The following is a 26,399-nucleotide window of genomic DNA, read 5'->3' as shown; positions in this document are numbered from 1 at the left end:
GTTGTTTCTGGACTCAGACCTGCTATTCTATGCTTCAGGACAGAATGAAGCTTTCAGAGCTTTAAGTTCTAAAGATAGGGGTCAGAAAGGAAACGATATAAGAGCATGAAATAAATTTGTTGGTGCTACATCAACTCTGCCTGGTAATTTTTCTCTAATCACCAAAGAAAAGAAATATGATGTCTGATGTCACTTTCTTTAAACATAAACATATCTCAGCAAGACTGTGAGTCTTTTTCTCCTAAAAAATAACTGAAAAAACAAAAATATGAGAAGCAGACATTCCTTTGTGAGGACAAAGTTAATAAAACATTTTTTTGGGAAATAGACATGATACAACTGGAGTTTGAAGGTGAACTCAGCTCTAATATTTAAAATTTGACAACACTTGTCAAAAGATGTTAAAATTGTTTTGTGGTCCAACAAGTCACTAAGCAAGAATAATTTTTAAGCAGCTTTTCTTTTTGTTTCAGTTAAAATTAAAATCCATGCTGTGTAATCCTTGGAGTCAATCTGTAATTAAGGGGATTTGAAGAGAGACCACGCACTGCATTAATGATAAAATTTAATATCTGTTTTAATACTCTAACATAAGAAAAAAACCCTAAGCAACATACAAAAAAGCAATCATCTCCCTACTTTGTGTGAATGCAGCATACATACACCATTACTATGTGTAGCAGTGATGCTGTATTTGATGTCAGCTTTTTGTTTATAGACCAAATGTTTCAGGATTTAGCATCTACAGAGCTTAAACGTCATCTGCTTGAAAGCTGGCACCCAGATTTAACAGGCTAGATAAACAGATTTTATTTTATCTAGTTTGGAAAACAAGTGTTTTTGTTGTTACTGTTACATAGCAATTCCAAAGGGAAGGAGTTATCAACAGCACTTCCCAGGTTTCAGTCACTTGCTTCTCAGTCATTCCGCCACTGTCCTCCAACAATTGCTGCTCAATTGTAAAAAACAGGAACAGATAACCAACTAAATGCAGTTAATCTTATGTTATACTCTAAAATGGTTAAAATCTTAAAAAAAAAAAAATTAAAAAAAGATTCTTGTTATACTAAGGAAAAGGTTTGAAATCTTCAGGTCTTTGAAATGCATCTAGCTGACAACAAGTAATGTATTCAAATAATTTACTGAGAGTAAGCACCACTGAAAAGTGGAGCAAACAGAGTTCCATTTTAAAACTAGAAACCTGTGCTAAAAAGTTTTATCTTTTCAGACGATGGGATGAAGGAATATAGATCCAAAGAATTCATTAAGAAACATAGTTAAGGTAGAGATGATCTTAACGAGCTTTTGTAAGGAAAGGTTTTGAAGGGATATGTTTATCTATTATCCTGAGGAAGGATAATAGATTCTTTTAATGTTTACATCAAGGATTTTGTCCTGTTAAAATGTCTCCTGGCCTCAGCTATTGTGAAAGAACTAGCAAAGCATCAAGGTACTCTCACCAGATCCTGTTGTATCATGTAAGACAGCTGGTTTACGAAAAGAAATATTAACAGAATTTGCTCTGATCTCTATTTCTTACTAGTCCATATGAGTGTATAACAGCCTAGGGCTTCAGAGATTTGGGACATAGTCCCATTACGTACACGAGGAATTCACAAGCTTCAAGCATGGAAAAGAAGCAAGAAGGGCTTCATTTTCTTCTCAAAATTTAGATGCTATAACAATAACTATAAGATGCTATAACAATAACTATTACTGTCAGCAGAACAGAACAGAACTCCAGCAGTCAGTGTGACAAGTGTGTGTGCACAGAATCTGGCTTATATTCAGATATATACAAGATCAGCTTCAGTGTTTGGAAACCTGGTCCAAACGCTACTTCTAATATAAAAGAATAGTTGAAATGGTATTAATTTTTTAACAACAATACCTCCCAATTTTCAGAATGTGTGGTCAAACTATTTGTAAACAATGAACTCTATATGCTAGTCATACCACGACGACCAGCTTAATAACCCCTCCAGTAAAGCAGATATTTCTTTAATACACAAATTAGCATTGAAATAATCATCTTGACTGTGATCCACAAGGAAATTGGGAATCTGTGAAACTGTATGGAATCTTAAATACATCTAGTAAAACTGTGAAAGATGACATCTGTTCTTCAGTTGAGAATCAATTCTGAAGATGAAAAATCCAGTATAAATCAACACAGTTCAGAAAATGAAGCCCCTGAAGATTTCTTAACAAAAAATGACATTTTGGTCTTAGTGTTTAATTTTAAATTGCAAATTTGGCTGCTCAGCAGCTTAATACAATCACTAATGCACATTAATACCATGTTCAAGCAACGTGATATACACTTACTTACTATTACACAATTGCATTGGTTAGTCAGTTTCCTACCCAAAGTTTAACAACAGCTCTTTTCTCATTTTACCCCTCCTTTCCTTTTCCTTTGTAAAATATATTTACCTTACCATTAAGAGAGGCTGCATTTTGGAAGTAACAACACAGATGACTAAATTTTGGAGGCACAGAAAAAATCAAAGTTTTAATTGCAAACACTTAATTTTGAAGGAGAAATCAGACCTTCTTTGAGTTTTTGCAGTGAAAAAATCCTTTTTTCTGCAGTGGTAATAAACCATTTTGATTCAGCTACGTGACAGAGCTAGTCATGCAGTGTTTCTAAATATTAAGATAAACCTAATATATGCTGAGTTGAAATCCTAATACATTGATATACTTCTGCTGATATGAACTTTACACATTGCAAGACTTCAAGTAATAAAAAAAACATGTCAAATCATATGTCCAGTTCTATCTATGCTTGTGTTAATCCTGAATAGGTAGTACATCAGGGTGTCTGCACAGGACTTTTTAAGGTTAAGGTCAGGAAACCCAGAATTAGCTAATCATCAGCTTTACTACTTGACCCCTAACATACAGCTCACTCTACTAAAGCTGACTCCTGTAGAAAAGCCCAAGTCCAGATACAATTCCAAAATCTCATGAGGAAAGCTGTGGAGATCTACTGGAAGACAGATGAGAAGGATTTTACTTCATTAAGCCCACTTTCACAGAAGGAAAAAAAATCAAAATAAATCCTCTTCCATCCTTTACTTCTGGTCCTCAAGCATTTTTCTGATGTGCTGCATTTTGCTCGGGTCGAACTGCATACCTGCTGCACGGGAGGAGTACATCTCTTCCTCTCAGCAACCTGAATGTGTGAACAGCAATGTTCATTTCTCCATTACACCTCTGTGTGGCCATGTGCATGGAAGTCAAATCAGAACTTTCCTCTTATTTATGGGCAAAAGGGAATTTTAAAGGCCTCTTAGTGATCTAGGAGCACAAGTGCACTAACATCAAAAATGTGCCTTCGCACCAGACCAAATTAATAGATGGGAATTAAACATGATAGACAAAATTATTCTTAACTCCTCTGAGTAAGTGGTGGCTAAGCACCAAGCTGCACTTTTCAGACATAAACACTTTTGAATGAATCTCTCACTTTAAAATCTGAAGTTCCTTGCCTGAGAATAGGGGAGATATCCAAATTGCAGTAAAACTATAAATAACAGACAACATGTTAGACCTTGAGGCTTCTGAATCAAGGGCAATCTGCAGCTTTAAGGCCATACCAAGACCTAATGTCTCAGTGTCTTCCTTCAGCATCTGTCCTCATTCTACTCTGAAGCACACTTCATATGATTTCTTGTATACAAAATGCTAGGAAAAGGTCCTCCAATTCTGAACACATATTTGCATACACTTAAATGTACAAAAGCCAAATATTCCTTTTTAGTAAATACTAAAAAATACCAAAAATACTGAAATGTTTATATTGATCCTTTATCCTATTCTTGGTTTCCTGTACCCAAGATCTAAAGTAGATTCTATCAATTCTAAGAGGTGTTTCAGATAAGGAGGTCATCGATGGGTCAGAGCAAGACCTTTGGTATTTAATGACCCTGTAGCTTGTCTTTTGCACAAGAGCTTAGGTTACTACCTTTTATATGTTTTATTGAAGGACAAATAACTCGCATGTCATCATGCATCCAGGCTCAAGATTTTGTTTACAGTTGCTGTTCAAACAAAACAGGATCATTTTCCTGTGCAGCATAAAAAATGAAGAGTGTATGGTATAACACAGAAAAAAAGATTGAAAATTAAGATTTACCACACTTCTTTCTGCATACATGGATGACAGAACTCATATGGAGAAAGAAAAACATTAATGAAATAAAATATAATACATAACCATGATACTCCTCCTCTTCATTAATGAAATTTGATATCTCATCTCCAGCATAATTTAATGCATTTAATATAATTTGATACCTTAAATAATGAAAAATACTTAACTTGGCTAATTATTTTTGGCACTTCTAAAATTTTGTTATGGTACAAGGCTGATAGGTATTTTGAAAACTGTGCCAGTACAGATTAGGCATAACATTAACAGAAAGTGATGCTAAGGCCATCTTTAAACATAGCAGAAAGCAGTTACCTTTTCATGTAAAAAGTAAGTTCAGATTCAGGATCTCTGAATTTAGTTTGGAAATGTGTTTTATAGTACCTGAAAGTGGCAAATGAAGGAAGGAATCCTACTTATAGTAAGTCTGATACATTAGGCTTCATGATTGCTTTAGAATTAGATGAACATATGGCCTTAATTCCTGAGCCATATAATCCTGAAATGAAGGCCCATCCTAGTAGGAAAGTAATTTTTTTTTATACCTGTTTGAAGTGCAGCAATATGACACCTTCTCAGAACTTAGAAAGGTTCATAGCGGCACTACTGTTGACATTCTATTGGGCAGAAGGAAGGGAAAAATGAACCCAGGATTGGTGTGACAAATTATACGACTGGAGATAGTGATAAAGATTTTAACTACAGTAAGAGTTACTGATTTTATCAAAACTCACCTTTCCCTATAATCAGAGAACCATCATAGAATTTTAAAGGTTGGAAGAGGTATCTATGGTCAAGTGCAACAATTAACTCAGCACTGCTAAGTCCGTCACTAAACTGTGACTCTAAGGACCATATCTACACATTTTTGAACACATATAAGCAGCTTTCCTAACATGACTGTGGTTTCTAAAGTATGCTTTGCTTACATATCAGACTCTGCGATTCTAATTTACAAGACAGTGATGAATTTCAGTGTATTTTAGAACATACCATTCTTTTATCACAGGTTTAAGGCATGGTTGACACCTCTATGGAGATAAGGAGTAAAAGAGCAGGTAGCAGACAGCTTCATAATTGGCTACGGGATGTCTGTATCTGTTTCATCTTCAACAACTTCAGAATATACTCCTTTATATATCTACTCTTAATATATATATATATATATATCTTTGGAATACATATTTCTAGAATACATATATTGAGATCTGACCCAGGCCCATAAACTGTTCCAGTTTTGAAGTCCTTTAACAGAGTTTAGACAAAACCCTAAAAATGCTGCAGAACATTGAAATGTAGCACCCTTCAAACTGTAAGACCACGTGGCAGCGTAACTCAGTAAGGAAAAAGCTACAAGAAAGTCAAATGTATCAATCATACAAGATGGGATCAGTTCTACTATAAGGAAAAACAGGTGTGTGAAAGCACTAAGTATTTCTAAAATGCTAAGTTATCATGCACAATTGTTAAATAAAAACATGGATGAGAGGTTCTTGTTGACATGGTCATAGAAACCTATTACCATGAAAGAGATGATTCTTTGCATACCAGAAATGATGAAGTGAAAGCAGCCTAAATGACTGCGAGAATGATAGTCCGGATTTGGTCACCTGACACCACAATATTGCATTCCACGAACCTGCTGCATTAATTACTTCTGGTAATCAAAAGCAGTACCACTGACTGACCTTACAGGAAAACAACTTCCACCTGTGAAATGGAAGCCAAAAAATAGAAGACTCGACCAAAAGGTTTGAATGACCACATCATCAACAATGAGAAAGAGGGCTGTATATGATATATACAAACAGCTGATGTCTGAGATTGTCAGGAGTAATCTGGTGCCAAGAGAGATTTGAAAGCTATCAAATAAAAAGCAAGAGACAGGCATGGAATTGTTAGTGGAACACATGAAAGCTGGCATCAAACACCAAGTGTGAATGAGTGATGAATTCCTTAATGCTTCGAACTGAATCAAAGTTCAGCAAACATACCTGCTGTGGTTAAGAGATGTTCAGCATCTATTAACAGGAGAGAAAAAAGACTTACACTCCTTGGGCAAGGTGAACCAAGCTTCGAGCCAAGACATTGCTTATTCTTCGAGCCAAGACATTGCTTATTCATTCTACCAAGATGCATTCAGTGCCATTCCTGGGCAACTTTTTACAGCAATATGAAGCATGCTAAAGAGGTACAGTGCTCTAGACAAGCATTATTAATTATACAGATTCAACTCTTAGGATGGACAACTATTGTTCACTTCTATCCATATATTACTTTGCTTTTGAAACAATTAGGAAAGACTTGAGATCACAGGACATAAGAAGCACCAGTGTTTGGTCTTCTTTTATTTGAACAGAGTCCAAGAAACCCTGAGTAGCTGCTGTGAGAGAACACTACACACACAGGGCTGTGTGACACGCCAGATGGTGCGGTCAGGGAAAGGACAGCCTTAAAGCTACAGGAAAGTGGCACGGCCAGTGCAACCAAGGAAGCATGACACAAACTTGGGTATGTCTATTTGTTTCCTTCTATTTAAAAACAACCCAAGGTTTGAATGCTTTCAAAATTCTGGCCTGCAGCAATGATTTAGTGAATAAAGAGCTGTACAAATGTCCCTGCCATCTATCCACGCAACCACTTAATGTCATAAGAAAATGATACTGAAAATCTGAAAATCTGCTCCTCTGAAAAGCCAAAAATCATGCAAGTACTAATGTTACCAAACATAACTTCTTTTCAACTCCCAGGTAGTCATTTCATATAAACCAGATTTATTGAACTCTGGAAGCCTGTGTTTCTGGGCAGCTTCACTCCTAGTGAAGAGCAAACATCTCATAATTTTATTCTCATGTTTTCCATCAGGGGAAAATATTGTATTATTTGCTTATGGCACATTTAAGTAATTATTCTAACTTTAAACTTCCTACACAAGATATTTTTGGTCAATGAATACAAATGTCTATCAGTGCTAAAAAATTAGCTACCAGATGTGAGGAGACTAAGAATGTTACTGCATTTGTGAACAACTTTCTGTCAAAACCTACATAACTAAATAAAGCCTACCAGCTAGGCTTGATGGATAAAAAAACCCCAATTAATAAAACTGATCACTGATTGTGATACTAGCAGATCAGATTTCTGATTCATGGTCAAATGCATACACCAAATCAATCACTTCCTGTCTATAAGGGATAGACATAAGCAAACAGTTGCCCTCTTAAAATATATGACAGCAGATGAGGGAGAAACCCTTTGAGCCATCCCTTGAGGATCTCCAGCCCTGAATGATGAAATTTGGCTGAATAGAACAATTGGGTCCAAGGAAACTTCAAATGACTACTTTAAAGACCAGGCAACAAGTGCTCACATTTTTTCCACAGGGCTTGAGGGGGAACATTGGTCACTGTAGGATTATATGAGTTATTTTTTCCCTCTCCAGAAATGCAGTTAACTTGGTGAGCTGGCTGTCAGAGTCTGTAGCAATAGCTTTTGGAGACACTGTAACTTAAAGAGAAATGAACACAGAAAATTATTATGGAAGTGGACCATGGACAGGATGACTTCTGCAGGAGTTTCTGTGGCCTCATTTTAGCATTCATTTATGGCACAACGCAACAGCTCACACTGATATCCTCTGAGATGTATGGTGTTATTTAATCACACCAAGTCATAAAGTGACTAATCATTCTTCTAGCATGGATAAGACTGGAACAGACTTGTGTCTAACCTCAGTGACATACTTTAAGACCTTGTGATTAAGTGTTTCTGGGTGCAGCAAAAGCAAAGGCTCTCTTCAGTGCAATTAAGATTGCAATTGTGTCTACTCTGTTTGATAAAGTGTCTAGGAGGCAGCAATGGAAGAAAAATGTTTGTGCATTCTCATTCACATCCAGGTTGTCAGCAGCATGCTCCAAGTTCTACTAGTCTTTTATTTTCACCTCTGCTATGCAATTAAAAGCAATCCAAGCATTAAAACGTCATTAAACATCCACTCATAGCAATCTCATGTGCTTTATAACAAGTTTTATTCACAGGGCAGCAAAATTTTCTCTCATGTTGCCCAGGCATTAAACTTAGGGCACATCCTGTATCCTGTGTTAGGGTAGGTACTGATGAGAGAAAGGAATTTATTATGGCTTTCTACAACCTGAACAACTCCTCTGAAAGCTCAGTAAGAGGAATCATTCTTAGGAGAAGAAACCAAACTACTGAAACAGCTCTTGCAGAAAGTCAGAAATTGCTGCTTACTTTGACAAATCCTGTAGTATTTTATCCCCATGTAAGTTATGGGAAGAATAGCGTGAAGGACCTTTCAGGATTAGTTGTAACAACATATTATTTGCTGGAGATAACCTCCAAGAAGCCTATTAACTATTCCCATTGGTCCTGAAATGTTCCTTTACTTTCAGAAAAACAGATACAGACCATAAGTAAATCCAAGGGCACAGTGTATCTCCTCTTACAGAGAGACAGACCTGCTATCTACTTTACCCCTTCCTTTCCCAATATGAAGCTGGCATTCTATCTTCAAACACACCTATAAAATCCTTTGCAAATGTGACAGCAGTCCTTTTTTCTAGATAGCAGCACATGACATCCAGGATGAAAAGCATGATTGCTCTTGGGTTAACTCCACAGAGTGAGCTCGTGAGCTGAGCTTTCACAGGTTGCTATTTTGTTAGATACAGAGGGAACAATGAACATTGGCCAGAGGAATTCATAACAAAATGTGTGAGAAAAGGGGAACTGCCCAACATATGAATATTGCTGAGGCGCTTCATTGAAAATAAAAAACAAACTGAAAAACAACCACTGTAAATAAAAAGCAATATGCACCAAACAATAACATCATGCCGACAACTGGATCAATAGCAAGTTTTAAACTCTTTGCAGTGTCTAGTTACTTTGTAGCTAGGAGCTGAAGAAAGGTGTAATGCACATCTCACCAGTGAACAACACAGCCATTCATCTGTTAGCTGCAACATGCAGGCAAAGCAGCAGCTGTTTTCCATCATCACTGCACAGCACTGCAGTAACTACAGCGCAACAGTCGCAAAAGCTGAAGGTGGCAGAGAGGTGCCCTGGACGTGGCTGAGCCTCGACACATTCCAAACTCACATTCCAGCTGTCCAATGAATTAATGCCATCTCTGCTGCCCCATATAAAATTATTATGAAAGGATGAAATTAATAACTATTAAAATGTAAAAATTATATGCTACACTGGAATTTGAATACCCGTCACTGATTCAGACAAGTTTCCCTGGATTATGTTTCAAAAGCATGTGTCTCTGTTGAAATCAGGGTCTTTATAGCCATAAACCAGCTCTAAACTTATTAAACTTATGAAACTTCAGCTCTGAAGCACCAAACCTAAAACCAGTTAAAATTACTTAGTTTCTGCAAATAAATCCACATCATCTGAAAGAAGGACTTTTTTTCCATAGTTAATATTGTATGCCTCAATAACATGAATAACATGTGCTTTTCAACAGTTGCAAACATTGTATACTTCATGTTAAAGCTTTTGAAAAATTTTTAAGCTCTTATAACATCAGAATCTCTTGTTATGATGCCCTTGATGGATGACAGGTTGACCATTCAGCTGAACTTGTTTCTGTGATTGTTGATGTTGCCAAGTAGGTATGGAAAAAATGGTTTCTACTCTAAGAATCTGGGAAATTCTGGGAATCAAAAAGAAGTTAGTAAGATTTATAAAAGGCATCAATGAATACTTAAATTAGGTATTCTAAAGTGGCTTCTTCGCAGGCATCATCACTGAAACAACTACCAAACTGCTATGCAATGAGATTTCCTGCCCTTGGCAGCAGAAAAGCAAATGACATCAGGCACAGTTGCTTTATGACACTACTGTAGACAAACTTCTGATGGCCCCTTCAGGTCACTTTCTTGCCTCTAACTATTATATTCTTAATAAAACTACAAAAGCATGTAGGATAAATCTACAAAAAATCACAACTAAAAAGAAAGGTAAACTTTAAAAAAAAAAAGCCAATCATAACAAAAGATGTAACAAACATCTCAACAGCTCTAAAGAGATTAATAACCCTTGCAAGTTCTAATGACATCATAATTGGATGGAGTAACCTCAGTTAGTCAGTAAAGGTCACCTGATTTGTATATCACCATGAAATAGTCCACTTCTTTTCAAAAGTTTGCCTTGAAAATAAAATTAGTATGTCTTTCTGATCTTTAAAGTAGATTAATAGCTGCTTTGAACAGAATATACTACCTAATTAGAAATTACAAAATAGAGAAGGCCTGTGGGGAAAAAAAACCCCTTCCTCTTTCTATTTCAGTCAAGTCCAGTTAAATATTTTTCATGAAATTTCACATTAAATTATTGGTTTCACAAGAATTATTTCCTGTTCTTCTTCAACTCAGTAAAAAGGACATGTGCACTGGCAAAATTTTTATTTTTCTTTAGAAAAAATGCATTAATGAAAACTCTGAATTTGAAAATTACACACTACAAAGCTAACAACAGTAAAATGATTGAATATTTGAAAAATAATAAAAAAGCAGCAATTCTTCCACTTTTCTATGTTTAATTGAATCAGTTGTTTCTGTGTATTATGGGAATACATTTATCAGAATCAGTAGAGACCAAATGTTAATTATGAAGGCCAAGAAAAAAAAGAATAATCTCACATATAGACCTTGACACATTAGAACTGCAAAGCACTCTCAGATCTTATTTTATGAAAATGTACTAAGAGCGCAAATGTATAGACCCTTAGGAAGCAATTATCCCTAAAAGATTTAGCTATAATTCAATGTGAAATATAATAAGAGATTTTTAAAAATGGTTTCATAAAGAAGAGGATTATTTTACTTTAACTATGGAAATAGAGGCCCACATGCAACTCCGCATGACCTCTGTGCAGCTGTGGGCATTGCCTGGAGGGAAGATTTGAAATTGGCCTTTTCAGTCAATTAATACAATCCCTTATTACCAATAAGGATATTACTAAAAATTAGGGGTGCCAGTATGGCATTGTGGGGCTGAGTGGCCCACAATACTGTAAGGAATCTTCTATGCAATACATACATTAAATATGGAAATTTTAAATCACATACTACTAGTATGTATGCAGAGGTTAGTTAAGAAGAGCTATCTTGCCAAGATGTGCAGATGTTATATGGCACAGTAAGATGAAATAGCATGTTACAATGTGCACTGCATGCCTTCTGTGACACATGTTTCATTTGTCACATTATCCTCAGGTGTGACATGGAATCTAAATGTGTAAAACAAAAATCTGCAAAAGAGTGCTTATATCATCCTTGTGATTTGCAGATCCTGAACCTAGCCAAATTACTGCCACCACACATCTCCCACAGTCATAATGTGTCTCCCTGCCCCTGTGGCTTACTCCTGACTATGGATAGCTACTGTCTCGAAGGGTGGCATAGCCCTGTGAGCTGATATATTGAAAAATAAATCTGAAAGCCTGCGAATTATTTTGCCTAATAGAGCCTAATAGAGTGGACTGAAATTGGTTTCTTGTGGACTAGACTTACACTTTTTTTCCTTCCAAGCAACTCACTACTGGGAAATTATTTTAAAAAGTAAAAAAGAAACAATAGCCATTGAGTTTTTTTCTTACCTGTATTTCAGGGTCCCATAGAGGTAACGATCTCATCTTTTATCACAAACTTTCACACCACCCCTAATCTAGCTGATCCTGATTACTTTATTTTTATCCAGTTAAGATTGTAAATATTCCTTCACCACAACTGACGTTTACACTTCTGTTACTCCCTTAAGAAAATCTAAAGCAGATCAAACTCCTCATTCAGAGGATACATCTTTTGCCAAACTGAATCAACAGATTGCCTCAATGCTAATTAAGTGTAAGAGAATAGGAAAAATTACAGGCTTTTTTAAAAGACACTTCCTTGATACAAACTGTCCTGGACAGACTCAGAAGAAATACCTGAATTCCTTCTGCTGGACTGGTTAATAATACATAGCACAATTCTCCAGTTTGCATGTGGAGGTGGTTAAAATAAAAGTAATTCCTTGGATTATGGTGGCAACAAAAGCTGAGTTGATATTTACCCTGGACCACAGAGACAAATGACGTGTCCTATTTCTCTGAAAATGGACAAATGTCCAGAAGGTGCTCTGCAGTGGAGAGGGGACAGGACGTGATGCTTGGGTCTGTATCTGTGCTCTGTGTGCAGCCTTGCAAGAGATCCTGAGTGCATACCAGAGGCCGGAGGTGACAGCCAAGAACACGAGGGTTTCACAGGGGAGGTGTGTGACCTGTCACAGGGCTCTGGCTGGTTATTTCCTTCTGTGGGAGCTGTGCTGCTGACAGCAGCAGGAGCGCCCCAGCCACCTGCAGCCAGCCCCAGAGCCCCGACCAAACCCACTGCCAAGTGAGTCTCTGACATGACTTTCATCTTTACTGGACATCAGTTTTCCAGGCTGTTTCCACCACACTGAAGCGGGTGATAAGGTTTTCATTTACATGAGGTCAGGATGCGTGCTCATGTGCTGTATATCAAAGCTAACTACCATTGGCAATATTTCAATGGGGCATTTAAAAGTTTTCGAGGCCAAGAATACAACCTGGCCTTTTCAAAAATATTCCACAGGACCTGTCCTCACTATTGGTAACAGTAATATGAACTGAGACAAACTCTATGGAGCTATTATATTAAAAAAGTTCAACTTACAAAAAATTGAAAAGCAGTCTTTTTTCTTCCCCAGACTCTCATCTCTAAGAGACTATGATCAATTAACCTTTAACTTTGAAAAATAAAAAAATTCCTGTGACAGCCAGAAATGAAATTCTTTAAAGATTAGGTGCTGGGAGAGCAATATCAGGCTTAGAATGAAATCCTAGTAACGCTCTGAACTATCAAATCACTTCTTGCTCTGAAAATATAACTATTCTGTAAGTGTTATGGCAGACAATATGAAATGCAAAAAGCATAGCTTAAACAAAACTTTTTTCTAGCATAAAGGCTCTCTGCACAATATTTTCAATGACACAGAAAAAACAAGTCAGCATGCAATTAATGAAAAACAATACTATGTTCAGTAAGAAGTATGCTTGACAAGCACTAACTTTTAGTGACACCGGATTTAAAATAATGCTGTTATTGCAGTCAGAAACAGCCCCTAAATGTTTATGATCTCCATTTCTAGTCATCTGCTTTCAGTATTAGACATCTGATTTTGCAATATTCACTGCAGATTTTGAAGGTAATTATAAATCCATGGAATATACAGCATTTGTGCAGCACACAGCCTCTCTCAATTTATTATTATTATATTTATTGTTTATCTTCTTGAAAAATGTCAAACTACACAAGGATTTACTTTTATTCTTATACCTAGCTTCGGACAAGTTGTTCTATGTATAATGATGTTTCCCAAATTAAAAAAAAAAAAATAGACAAAAGGAGGCAGACGAAAAATCTATCTGTTAGTGAGATACCTTTGGATCTTACCGTCTAAATCAAACAGTTTTAAAATGACAACACAGTATAAACAGAATAACTTCTGTATTTGTATTGTATCTCCACTACCGATAAAAGAGATTTTTAAGACTAAAGTGGCTGAAGAGGTGCGCACAATGCTTGCACATCTTACCTGGCACAGTCTCTTATCCTGGCTAGCGGTGAGATTGCAGGGTATGTAGCTATCAATTCCACTGACATTACAATTTCCCTTTCTCAAAGCAGCAATAACCTGTCACTTTACACTGTCCTTTCTCTGACCCTCTCCCGCCTCACTGCTCATTTTTATTCTTATTGACAAGACTTATTATTCCTCCTCCCAATTCCAAGTAGCTACTCTTTCGCAAATAGTAGCATCAACTATGTGGTCACTAGTAGTATCGGTCAACAATATTATTAATATAGCACACACTGCTGGGAGCAGATCAAACAGCCAGGCTTTAAAATATTAGTTTTGCAAAGGTACCACGAGGCAAATAATTCCAGTTTTCTTCACCTTATACAATGTAATATTGCAAGGACAGATCTCAAGAATTTAGTGTTAATTACCAGCCCAATAATTTGGAGTATATGTTATATTTTTTCTTGTTGCTTTCAAACGCAAAATAAAATAAAACCATAGCAGAAGGGTGCTGTATCTGTGTTTAAAGAAGCAGTTGTTGGCAAACACCATAGCTCACTTCTGCTGAAATGTACACAACTGATATATGCAGCCCAGAAAGCTGGCACCAGGGGCTTACAACCTTAATTTGCCTGCAAGAAGAAATGGAGATTTACCTTCAGAGCACGTTCTTGATTGTTTTCAGCAGTCATATGTCTCGTGTTGTTTGCTGAAGTCTGGTTCTGCTCTTTCAGATGATGAAGCTCCTGCTCCAGCCGTTTGCACTGCAACGAGGAAAGAATCCCATTAAGTAGAAGAGTGTGGGCATATTTTTTTTCAACAAGCCAAAATAAGCCCATCACCACTTCTGCAGCAGTGAAAGCATCAGACAAAAGCAAGTTACAATCCCAGACAGTACTAAAGCTATGTTTTTAAAATGTGTATCATTATTCAGTTTCTTCCTGGTCCAAAAGTATGCCAAAAACACTATGTATCAGATATTTATCAGAATCTTGGGTTGAATGTTGGCTCATAGTTATGCCAATATATGGCTAGATTTTGGCTTTTATGCATTAAGTAAGTAGATAAAAAGGAAAGAATTCATGCATTTTGAAATGCAAGCAAATGAAAGACCCTCCTCCCAAATCAAGATCCAGCCTTTTATTAGAAAATATAGATTGAATTTTTAGACTTGTATTTTTCATACTAAGAGGTTACTCTAATTCTCCAAGATTGTTTTCTTTAAATATTTAACTTAATGACAAAAAATGAGAAAATTAGAACTTGCTACTGTATACCTATACATGTAGACTTACTGCTGTCTGCTGAGCATTTATTTTAATAATTAAAAATCTGCAAGTTAAAAGCAAATTATATTTTGCTCTTTTTTAAATTAACTATAAAAGGTCTTGCCCAGTTCTGTGGTTTGAAAGAGCAATTAGTTGTCTGCAGACAGTTCTTTGCCTTACAAAAAAAAAAACAAAAAAAAAAAAACAAAAAACAAAAAGACAACAAAGCAGACAAAGTACCAAGAAGACATATGGGAACAACTGTTAGAACTAGGGAAAAGCAGAGTACCAGGAGAAGCATTTTCTAACATATTACAAGCCAGTAGTTTGGATATGATCACCAAAGCCCACAGCTAATAGAATGTAGGAACGAAAGACAATTGATAAAAAACATTTTAATACACACTTTTTGAAAACATTAGCAAGTAAAAAGAATACGAATTGTGATATAATGCCCATGTAAGCATGTAAGCATTGCTGTCTCAAAAGACCTGAAATGTCAGTCTCTTGTGGTGTCTTAGTGACTATGGACAACACAGAACTGAACTTCCTATCATATATATGCACCCTATTCCTGAGCAATTCTTATATATGTAAATGTTATTATCTTAATATCTTATATTGTCCCACAAGTATGTGGGACAATGAAGCCTTCCTCATGTAAACTCTAAAAAAAAAGAAAAACTGTGAAACAGAAAGCTTCAGAACTGAAAAAATTACAAGTGAGGTCTAAGTAAAACAACAAATGCTACATGATCTTGAGACAGAAATTTAAAGACATGCCAAGACATACAATACTTAAACAGAAAATAAGACCTAAAAATATACTGCTCATCAGGTATCCAGTATAGTATATAAACAAGAATGATCCAATCCTCTGTTTGAATAAATTTTAAACATTTGTAGAAGCCCAAAAGTACTATTAAAAACTCCATTCACATATCTATTATATTTCCTTACTTCTGTTAGAAATCTGTGCTTATTTCTAATAGGATTACCTATTTTAAAGGCAGTGCATTTTTCTGGCCTAGTACATTCTCTCAATGTGCGTTGTAAATTTTCTTAATGTACAGTTTAATTTTTATTGCAAAAAAAAAAACATTTTCCCACAGATAGGGAAATACAAAAAAAAAAAAATTAAGATACATTTGGTGGTAAGCATTTTCATATACTTGAGATATTTAACATCTGTGTTTATCATATACCCCCCCATCCCCAAAATCACAAATCACAGAATCCCAGATGTAAATATTTTTCCACGTGCAGCATTAAAACTATTTGTTTGCAGACATGAAGGTGCTACTAAAACTAGTAAAGAACTAAACACAGATTATGTTTCTTTTTTCTCCAGCAACATTTTTTTCCTTGGCTTATGTGATCTAAACACCATTAAAAAAAAATCAATCTACCACTGCAGGCACTATACATTACATCATGTATAATCACCAGGACACTCACTGTTCTGCTGTGCCAACATTCTTCTTCAAAACAGTGTTTTGGAACCCACATTTGACAACACAAGTTTACATAGAGTAAATATTATTTAAAATACTAAAATCTCAATTTACCTTTAAAATCTGAATTTATAATCATGTTATTCTCTTGATTCCAAAAGGCATGTGAAAACATGCTATGAGCAAAACCTAGCTACCTGAATACATGAGAAAAGATCTTGGTGTATAGAGCAGACTGTACCACTGAGAGCATGGGTGCATCTTAATTCTGCTCTCCACTTCACACCTGTGAAGACAGGACACTGAAATAAAGAGCAGCAGTATGACTCAAGGATCTTGCAAAATACAGAACAAATAAAGTACAGTAAAGATGCAACACAGGTAACATAAAATGGATAAACCTCCCTATCAAGTCAACCTTGATATGATTACATTTACATCAAACTTGGGAACATTTTGTACTTTCATTTCATTTCTACTGAGAGTGTTGATATCTGAAAAAACCCCTGGGGCATTTTCAACTAGTATACTGCTTGAATTCAATTTGGGACATCATTGAAAGAAATGGTGATCTAATTTGACCTTTGCACCTGAGTGTTTTACTATATTGGAAACAATACATTTACAGAAGACATTCAGATTTATTCTTGGCTGTCTAGAAAGTAAAATCTTCCATTACCCTCCTTGTGAAAGCATTATAATAACAGTCTTAAACAGCAACACTGTGTATGTCTTAAAAATTTTATACTTTACATCTTTGATACCTGAGCCACTCTGAAAATATTAAACCAGCATTCTAAAGGTAAGCACTCCTTTTCACAAGAGCAGAAGCATGTGAAATTTTAGTGCAACCTTGCTGTAAAGAAAAGTTTTATAAATAGAATTTAAAACAATGCAGCCCTTCTATTCATTTGAGCCAACATTTTTGAATTCTGTGTCACTAGTTGTTAGCAAGGTCCAGTAAAAATAGATGTTCTTTAAAAGAACATATGTTTTTATTGGTTCACTCCAGGCCTCTAAAATGCCAACAGCTGCAAGTAAGAACTGAATTTCCTTCTAAAAACATATATAAAAATACTTTTTGGAGCATAGAGAAGACATCATCCAACTCAGTACTGACAAAAAGGAAATATTGGATGTATCCTTTTAAGAAAGCTGAAAGCTAAAGGAAGTGTTTAATTTGAGATACTATGTCTAAATTCTGTTATCTCAAACTTGCGAAAATTCACACTTGGGAAAACTTCAAATAGGCAATATATTTTGTGCAACACACAATCATTACCTAATTACCTAAGCATTGGATTGAGATTTAATTGTGCCCTTAAATGCAAATTCCCATCAGTTCAACATGTTACAAAACACGGGCTGTTAATTGAGAAAACTGCTTCTCTACCTCAGATACTCTGCGTGCATCAAGGAATATGAGAGCAGCGTGGACACATATCAATGAGAAAATGTCTTGATCAGAACACTGATGACCTTGTCAAGTAAAGGCTACTAAAGCCTCAGAATCGGTAATATAATTTTATAAAGGTATTACACAAACAACTTACTATGAATTAATTTACTGCATGGTCTACTGTGTGCACTCACAGCTCTGTAGCCAGAGAGGCAATATAGACAACTGAAGGTACAAAAAAACCCTCCCCCAAAATCAATCCTGACAAAGGTTTCCTCTGTTGTTTCAACACACATCTGTTCTCTCTGAAGGTATTTCCCCCAAAAAATCTACTACCTCAGCAAGCCTGAATCACGTGATAATGTACTTGACAGACAATGAACTTCATTAAACCTACTCTGAGTGTTCCTTGAGCAACCATAACCCAGCTGTACAGTTGTCAGTACAACATCATCCATTCCCAGCAACAGGGACTCAATCTTCTCTTTAACTGTATTTCCACCAAGCAACTCTTCTAAATACCTGCAGTCTTTTGAAACAAATACCTCTGCACTCAGCATAGGATATATCACAAGCAGCTAAGACACAAAATGAAAAGCAAAGCACGTAACATACCAAAAGGATAACAAAAAGATTCAGCCAGGAAAGCAAGGACAGATAGCAAGTAAACATATCCTTCCCTCCCATCTTAAAACATAAATTATTAGGCTACTGTTGAGTCTTTTATAATGAGCATCAGGTAACATGATTCAGCAGAATGAGGATGTTTGTGAGAGGCACCAGTTCAAGCTGCACTGGGCGCTGACCCCTTTCAATGACTCCCCAGGTGGGAATGTTGGAACACTAAAGGGAAAATCCAGACAAATTGAAAAAGGAGCATCTGCTAAAAGGGACACTGATAGAGAGGTCAAGAGATGGACCAGGAGAATATCACTGAGTAAAGCTCATGAGGCCCACCCAGAAAGTGACTGTTAAAAGACAGCCCCAGCTCCAGTTATACAATAGGAATAAAGATGGTTTACCTTGAATCAAGTATTTCAGAAGATAGAAAAATCAATGCAAATAACCACTTAATAGTGTTTGGCCTTTACTAGAAAATGAGGTTGCATTAACATATCAAACATAACTTTAGCACTTGTATAAACAAATCATCTTTAACATGCTGTCAGCTTTTCAGCATTTTCTTCTTCAACTTGTACCTGTAACACATTAACATAGTGTTACAGTGCCTGCCACAACTACACAGATTGATAAGTTAGTTTTTGATCATTATTTAACATGATCCTTCAGTGAGATGTTCTCAAAGTAAAAGGTTCAGACATTACACAAAAGTAAAGAAAAACTTGCAAGCCATTGGAGAAATAATGTTAGTAGGGACAAAGATGGAATACAGCAAAGCATTAACATTGAGCAGAGCGACCTCCTGTCCCCACCTATTTGGTCCCTGTGTGGTGTGTATGAAGATACCTATCCCCAGAGGTTTCATGCAGAAGCATGTTTAACTCTGCACATCTTATGTCAATCAGTCTGTTCATGTGCTTTCAAAGTTTTCAAATTTTGCTACACCAGGGTCCCTCACTCTCATCTCATTGAACTAGGATGGTAATGTCAGATGAATTTCTCATTTTCAGCATAGTTTTGACCCAGGTAAGGGTACTGTGACACTACCTGGCTCAGGAAGCAACAGCTAAAATGGAATATAACAGAAAACCATAACACTTCCTTACTGCAAATGCTGTTCTGGTGGCTGTTTAATCCCATTACATCTATATTTGCTTTTAATATTACTGTATGGCATATAATATTTTTCATTGCCTTTCATTAAAAGGAATCCAAACTAACCTCTCCTGAACTTATGGCAATATGCTAGGGGAAAAAAAAGTCAACACATTATGCCATTTATATGCTAGGGAAAAAAGAAAGTAATTGATTTGTCTCTGTTATTAAAGGTATGGGGGGTCAAAGTCTAATGAAACAAATGTACTAATATAAGGCAAAATTCTGCACTAAGTTCTTTCCTCAATTCTGAATATTATTTGGTTGTCTTATTCAATTAGGACATAGAAAAGATAGTATTTCATTAGAATACATTTGCTCATCTAAACTCCTTATCAAAACTTGCAATGTTTACAAACTTGAAAATCAGCACTGGCATAAACACACAAGAGTACACTTGAGGAGTTTGCTGAGACAGTGCCTAGATGGAGATATTGTAACGTGCTTGCTCCTGTGCTGACCTGAGTGAGATCAGGCAGGTGAGGCAAGTGGATCTTTGGTCCAATCTGATCACCCTATTCAGTCGCATGAGGCCTCCCTAGTTTAAAAAAAAACATAACCACAGTCTTAATTATAGCTTAATTCTGTCATTAAACTTAAGGTAACATAATTTTATTCAAGTCACACAAAAATCAAAAGTGAGTGCTGAGTCACTCATCTGGGTCAGCCAGTGCATAAGGACTTGATTGCATATCAGTGCCTTAATTTCAAACACTGAGTACTCTGCCACATTCTGTGGACTTTTATGCATTGAGACCTTGCTGAACTGCAATTCTCAATTACTGAAGTAGTGTGAAATAAAAATAACCTAGTTCCTACTGAATAACTTGGGAAAATGGCTTATGTTCTCCAAATTCTGGGAAAGTCAGAGTCCATCTGAATGGCAGAACTATTTCCCCACATGCATTTTTTCCTTTACACATTTTAAGTAAAATGTTCATGAGCAAGGTAAGTGACACACCATACATTGATGGAATTCCATCATTTCCATCATTGATGGAAAATGTATAAAGGTAAGTTTATGAGGTACTGAGATCCTACTACTACACAGCACAATACTTCCTGAAGTGATAAAGTGCATCTGTGCTTTGAAATTAGTTAACACATATTCATTGCGGTGAACAACTGAAGTACAAATAATTATTCCAGACACCAAACACGAAAAAGATGAAGAAACAAAGCTATCTTTTTTGCCTGTTATATTTTTAAGTCTTCACCTGTGGAAACCTAAATACAATAAATAAGCATGCGAAACAAACAAAAACAATTCAACTGATTCTTCTCTTCGTTGGTTGTTTTGTTCACCTTTTCTTACTTTATTTATAATGATCTGTACTTCAGACTGGCTCCCAGCTCAAATATGCCAAATAGAACGCAAGTGTTCTCACTCTGACTACCCTTCTTCCCCCTCCCCTCAATATTTTTTTTTTTTAACAGTCTGCCCCTTGTCCCAAATTCATCACAATTTCTGGAGAGGCAAACATCTTGCACCACTTGGATGCTTTACACTCTTTCCTTTGCAGACAAAAATAATACCAAAGTCATCCAGTCAAAACACAAACCAACCTTTGGTGTCACTGTGAATTATGTACTTTGAACTGCAGATGTTTGGAAGTACTTATATAAATAGAATTTATCCTTTTTTTTTCTAAAGTAATAATTTAAAAAGAAAGAAAGTAATTAGTTTCTACATAATAATCACTAGAAAAATTTTCCATTAAATTATAATTTTGTATTAAGGTTTTCTAACTTCTGAGAAAAATTACTTCACTTCAAAGTTTTAGCAAATCATCAACAAATGTGTTTGAATGATTATTTATACAATGCCCAGCAGCTTAGAACTACTGGAATTTCAAAAAAGAAAAGTATTTTTGTAGAGTTTAGGCCTCAGAAACACACGCGCTTTAAAAAGTTATATTCTATTAGTAAGAGAAACAGTTGGATGTAAATGCTGCCTTTTTTTCGTAGCAGTGCAATGGTGTCTTGCTTCAAAAAGCTACAAAAAGAAATGCATCAAAATACAAATAAAACATTTTTGGTTTTTTTGTCACTATGAGCCAGCTGCAACCTGCAGCATTAAGGCAGATAATATGCTGTAGGCATGACTAGGTTTCCTCCTACCATTCCTCTCCCTGTCTATTTCTGAACACTTCAAATGCAGCAAAACAAGTTTTCATTTATTTCATTTCAATAGCTAAAGGAACTGTAAGTGTACAGTAAGAAATTCAGAAAATTTAGACCATGAAGTTTAACTGTTTACACCCTTCATGTGAACCATCCTTCCACGTGCACCGATTCCACAGCACTGAGTAGCACTGATACCCACCCAACTGCATTCTCTACACATTCTTACTTCTTACTTATTATCATTGCAATGATGATATTTCAAAGATCAAAACAACCCTGATCTACTTTTCAGTGAGTTCAGCACACAAAGACTTTCCTAATCAATGAAACTCATTATAGAAATGTGCAAGAAATAGAGAAAGGAAGAGGTGACGTTCTTGAGCTGGATGTGACTCACGGGTCATTCAAGCACAGTTCCTGTGCTGGCTGTGCACTGGATGACCACACCTGTGCTAACAGGGGCTGCTGACAAACACCTGATCTGCAGGAGAAAACAGCAGCAGGAGCTGCTGAAGCCACATAACTGGGTCACCTTCATATTTTCCTGTGTCCACCGCATATAGGTTAACAAACTTACTCCACCTCTGTGTTTCTAATCAAAACACAAACCTAGTAACCTGGAGTCAAACATTTATTCATGAGGCTGTACTGGGTCTGAAAGCAAGCAAAAATGCATTCAACTAAGAGTATTTTTTTCCTAATTGCCTGTCATATATAAATAAGCAACTTCTGCTTTACATCAAAGTCACATTATTAATTCAATTTTTTAATTTCATGCCTATAAATCTAATAAATAATGTATAAACTAAGCATGTAAGCAGATGAGTAATACACAAGTAGTACACCTGCTCACGCCCCACTGCAGAGTTTTGGAAAGACTAGACATTGTCACAGTATAATGACATTATAATTCATATCTCACTGTTATATTTAAAAGGAAAGGAAACTACCAATACTCCCAAATAATTCAGCAAATGGAAAACACTAATTAAAATTTTATCACAAGAGCAAAAGAGCACTCAAGAGTCAAGATTATCTTTTAAAAGTAATGTCAAAAAATAAAAAAGTATGTCTTGATTAGCTAAATTCTATATCACTGAATAAAGGTCTGCAAGTACAGTTAGACTAGGATCAGTTTTACTTTTAATGTAAATACTTTTATCTGTATGCTGGTCTTTCAATGGACATTAGCAAGCCCAGCATACTGATACAAGAGAAGATTTCAGAGCAGAAACTTCTGCATAGAAAATAATTCAGAGTAATTAAGTCAAAATCTTTAAAAACATTTAAAGAATAAAATTGCACAACACCCAAGAGGTTTTGGAATAAATCTGCCATTTAAGCAGAACATGCATTAATATACCACTTACACAAAAACCAGGACCTAAATACCCTGCTGACTACCTGAAATAATTTCTACCATGGTTAAGTACTAAGTAGTACTGCAAGAAAGGTCACCAAGAAGCAAGTAAAAGCATCTGAATATTAAAATATGATTCTTATTTTATTTATGATCTTAGCATGCATTTTCCAAATCAATGTTCTCACACATACTCATTTGCAAGGAGCTTTGGTCAAAGATTATGAATTACTAATGGATGGAACACAAATTTCAGAAAGCCATAAACTATATTTTAAAATAGCTTTAAAAAAGCAACTTACTTCTCCTCCTTCATTGCTGAAAGGAGGAAGTGTAAGTTTTCCCTTTCCATTTCTTCAGCTTCTCCCTCCTTCAAATGCAGCATCTTTCTTCTCTTCTTTTGCATGGCAGAATGTACACAAAATGTGCACTCTTATTCTCAGTTCTTGTCTTGGCCTGAATAAGCTTCACTTCACTTCACTACACCACTTCATTTTTTGTTTACATTTTTACTTCACTTTTTTTACCATTCATGTACTCTTTATTATATGATTCTTCTTTAATTATACTCATAAATAATTATCTTGTAACTTTTTGTAAACACTGACTAATCACATTTTCCAACACTCAAATCAAATCAGTAAATTGTAGTTTCTTGTTTTGTGGGATGACAAATTAGCATAGAAAGTTTAAGAATCTTAATCAACCAACAAGATCATGTCAGAACTGGGATTACTACACCCCAAACCTTTGCTTTATTGATGTGACCGAATGACATGGAGCTATTGCTTCATGTAGCCACATGTTTTGCTGGTTCCTCAGAAGTGGAGTCAGCCCCATTACAACCAAATGGCCTGTGGCCAAGAGACAGCTTGTCAAACATCTGACAACACACCATGACAGAAAGCTGACAATTGCTTTTGTTTAAAGCCTTTCCCTCACCCTCACTTAATTATCTGCAGTGTTGGTACTCAAACAATGTATATAGTAGAACAGAGGTAGTGAAATGTGAAAGCTGTATGAAAAGGAGAAATTTTAGAAACATTTACAGACTAATCTTCCAACTAGATCTAGAAATTAGGAATCTGATTTGCAGATATAGGCAAGTCACTCAGCTGCACACTGAGATTATGTTTTTAGAAAGTACAACCTTGTTTAATTGAATGTAACCAATATTAGTTGACAAGAAAACAAAATTTGGTAAGCAATCTGTCATTCTAATGAGCTGGTTTTCAAATAATCTTCAATGGATTTTTGTAAAATCCATATGCAAACAAGGCTATTGCTGAAACATTAAGTTGGCATTTACTGCACAAAAGGACAGGAATACTTCTGGTCCATCTTTAAATATCATCACATTTTTCAAGAAAACAGTATCATGGATCACTGTATAGATGGCAAAGTTTTAAAATCCTTTTAGTCTGATATTGTAAGCATGGTATTGCAGGTGTATCTTGTAGTACATACTGTCTGATAAATTTCTCAATTGAGCCATCAGTTGCTTAAGTAGCAGTTCTTGAATAATTTCTGGTGTATAATATGTCTACACAAAATTTCTTTAACATCTAACAAAATCTGCTTTAAACTAGAGATTATTACAAACTAAAACAACAACTAGGTAGGTGAAAACATAAACTTCTGCAGGTAAGTCAGAGACAACAGGCACTTTTCAAACAAATCATCCAATCTGTAGTATTTGCTCTTTTTCCATAGATTTTTTTAGTAAACTTGAATACTGAAGGACATAACTATATGAAAGAAATATTAATGGCAGTGTTTTAACTAAGTATAAGGGTGAAAATGAAGCAACTAATTACAAATCTTCAAATGTTATTGTGAGAACACTTTCTGTCTAATCAATACAGAGAAAGTAACAGAAAGTACATAAATTGCATTCTAAATAGCTTTTACAGTTTGTTTATATGCACTAAAAAGTGGAATGAAACTAATTGTTAAAAAATCAAGAAATAAATCAGCTTTGCATGAACTTTAAATAAATCATACATAGAATACAAAGGCATCCCACAAAGAAATATTCAAGAAAGTAAACCAAAGTTCTGCAAAACTAAAACAAAACCACACATTTAGAAATTATCTATTTCTCAGCTTTGGTAACACAGAGAAATGCCTGTATGATTTTGGTACATGAATAAGACTTTGAAAATATTAAATAGCAGTTAAATCTGAAGAGTCTATCTTTGTAACAAAATTTAGCTTTAGTTTCATTAAGGTGTTTTACAGAAATTGATGTGACTAGATATCCAAATAGATGCACCTTCTCAAGTGGGCTGATCCTGCAGGTTTGAATAACAGTCACCTAAAAGCTTTCATATATGTTACTGAAAAGCAGAAATGCTTTAACCTAAAATCAGCTGCCTTTGACCTGTGCAATTACACTCTCTCGTTTTGGCAATTCCATTCTTTATGTACAGGGGATAGGACACCTTGAGAGGACAAAAGATTTACAAAAACACGAAGACAAAAGAATGTTATAAGAATATTTGAAAGCAAAGTGATAGGCCTGCCTGCCAAAATGAACCAATCAGGTAAAATGCATGACTACTGCCAAGAAGAGTCTAGCTACCATAGGAGACACCATACCTAAGGAGACATAAGGAGAACATGTAAGGAGAGACTCGGCTGTTGGCTGGCCCTACAGTAGAAGCCCTACAGCTGATGGAACAATTTAGCATAAGGTATTAAGAATAATTTTGGTGTTTCTTCTTGAAGGCTGGCATTGGATGCTCCCCTTCTCACAGTGAGTCTTTCAAGACTTGTTTTTCAGACTAAGGTTCAGTTGAAGTCCCAACAATTTGATTGTGAACAGAAGCCCAAGCAATGAAGCTGAAAGAATGCTCATAGACTAAGAAATAAAAGATTAAGAAATTTGTCTTAAAGATGAAAGAATTAAAGTCACAGAGAGGCCTAGTTGTCACTCCCATACTCAATGCAAGACAGCAGATCACTGCCAGGAAACAATTAAAACTATTGTAAACTATTCTTTTCAATAACAATTGAAAACAATTTCTAAGACTGCTGGGATCTGTAATACCATCTCTGAAATAAGAGATTCTTCATTATGATTATAACAAGACTTGAAAGAAACCTTAACTGTTAGGGAAAAGTCATCTCAAGAGACAATGAGGAGCATTGCCATTCTTTTGACAGAGTGCTTTACACTGTTTTTTGGGGTTTCTCTAATCTTTGATAATACTTCTGCAGCTGGCAGAGAAAG

The 26,399-nt window shown here is 35.7% G+C and overlaps 1 protein-coding gene across 7 annotated transcripts in view; it reads right to left on the bottom strand.

Annotated features, from left to right (window-relative positions):
* Positions 1–26,399, bottom strand: part of MIPOL1 (mirror-image polydactyly 1) — a 185,893-nt gene that overhangs the window by 83,304 nt on the left and 76,190 nt on the right. For all 7 annotated transcript variants that reach the window (XM_072930225.1, XM_072930226.1, XM_072930227.1 and 4 more), the window contains one exon: positions 14,437–14,544. In XM_072930225.1, the coding sequence (XP_072786326.1) occupies positions 14,437–14,544 (108 nt within the window). The remainder of the gene's footprint in view (positions 1–14,436; positions 14,545–26,399) is intronic.

Source organism: Taeniopygia guttata, chromosome 5 (assembly GCF_048771995.1).
Source record: "Taeniopygia guttata chromosome 5, bTaeGut7.mat, whole genome shotgun sequence".
Taxonomy (NCBI): Eukaryota; Metazoa; Chordata; class Aves; order Passeriformes; family Estrildidae; genus Taeniopygia; species Taeniopygia guttata.
Note: the sequence above shows the minus strand (reverse complement) of the source record. Positions and strands in the feature narration are given on the sequence as shown.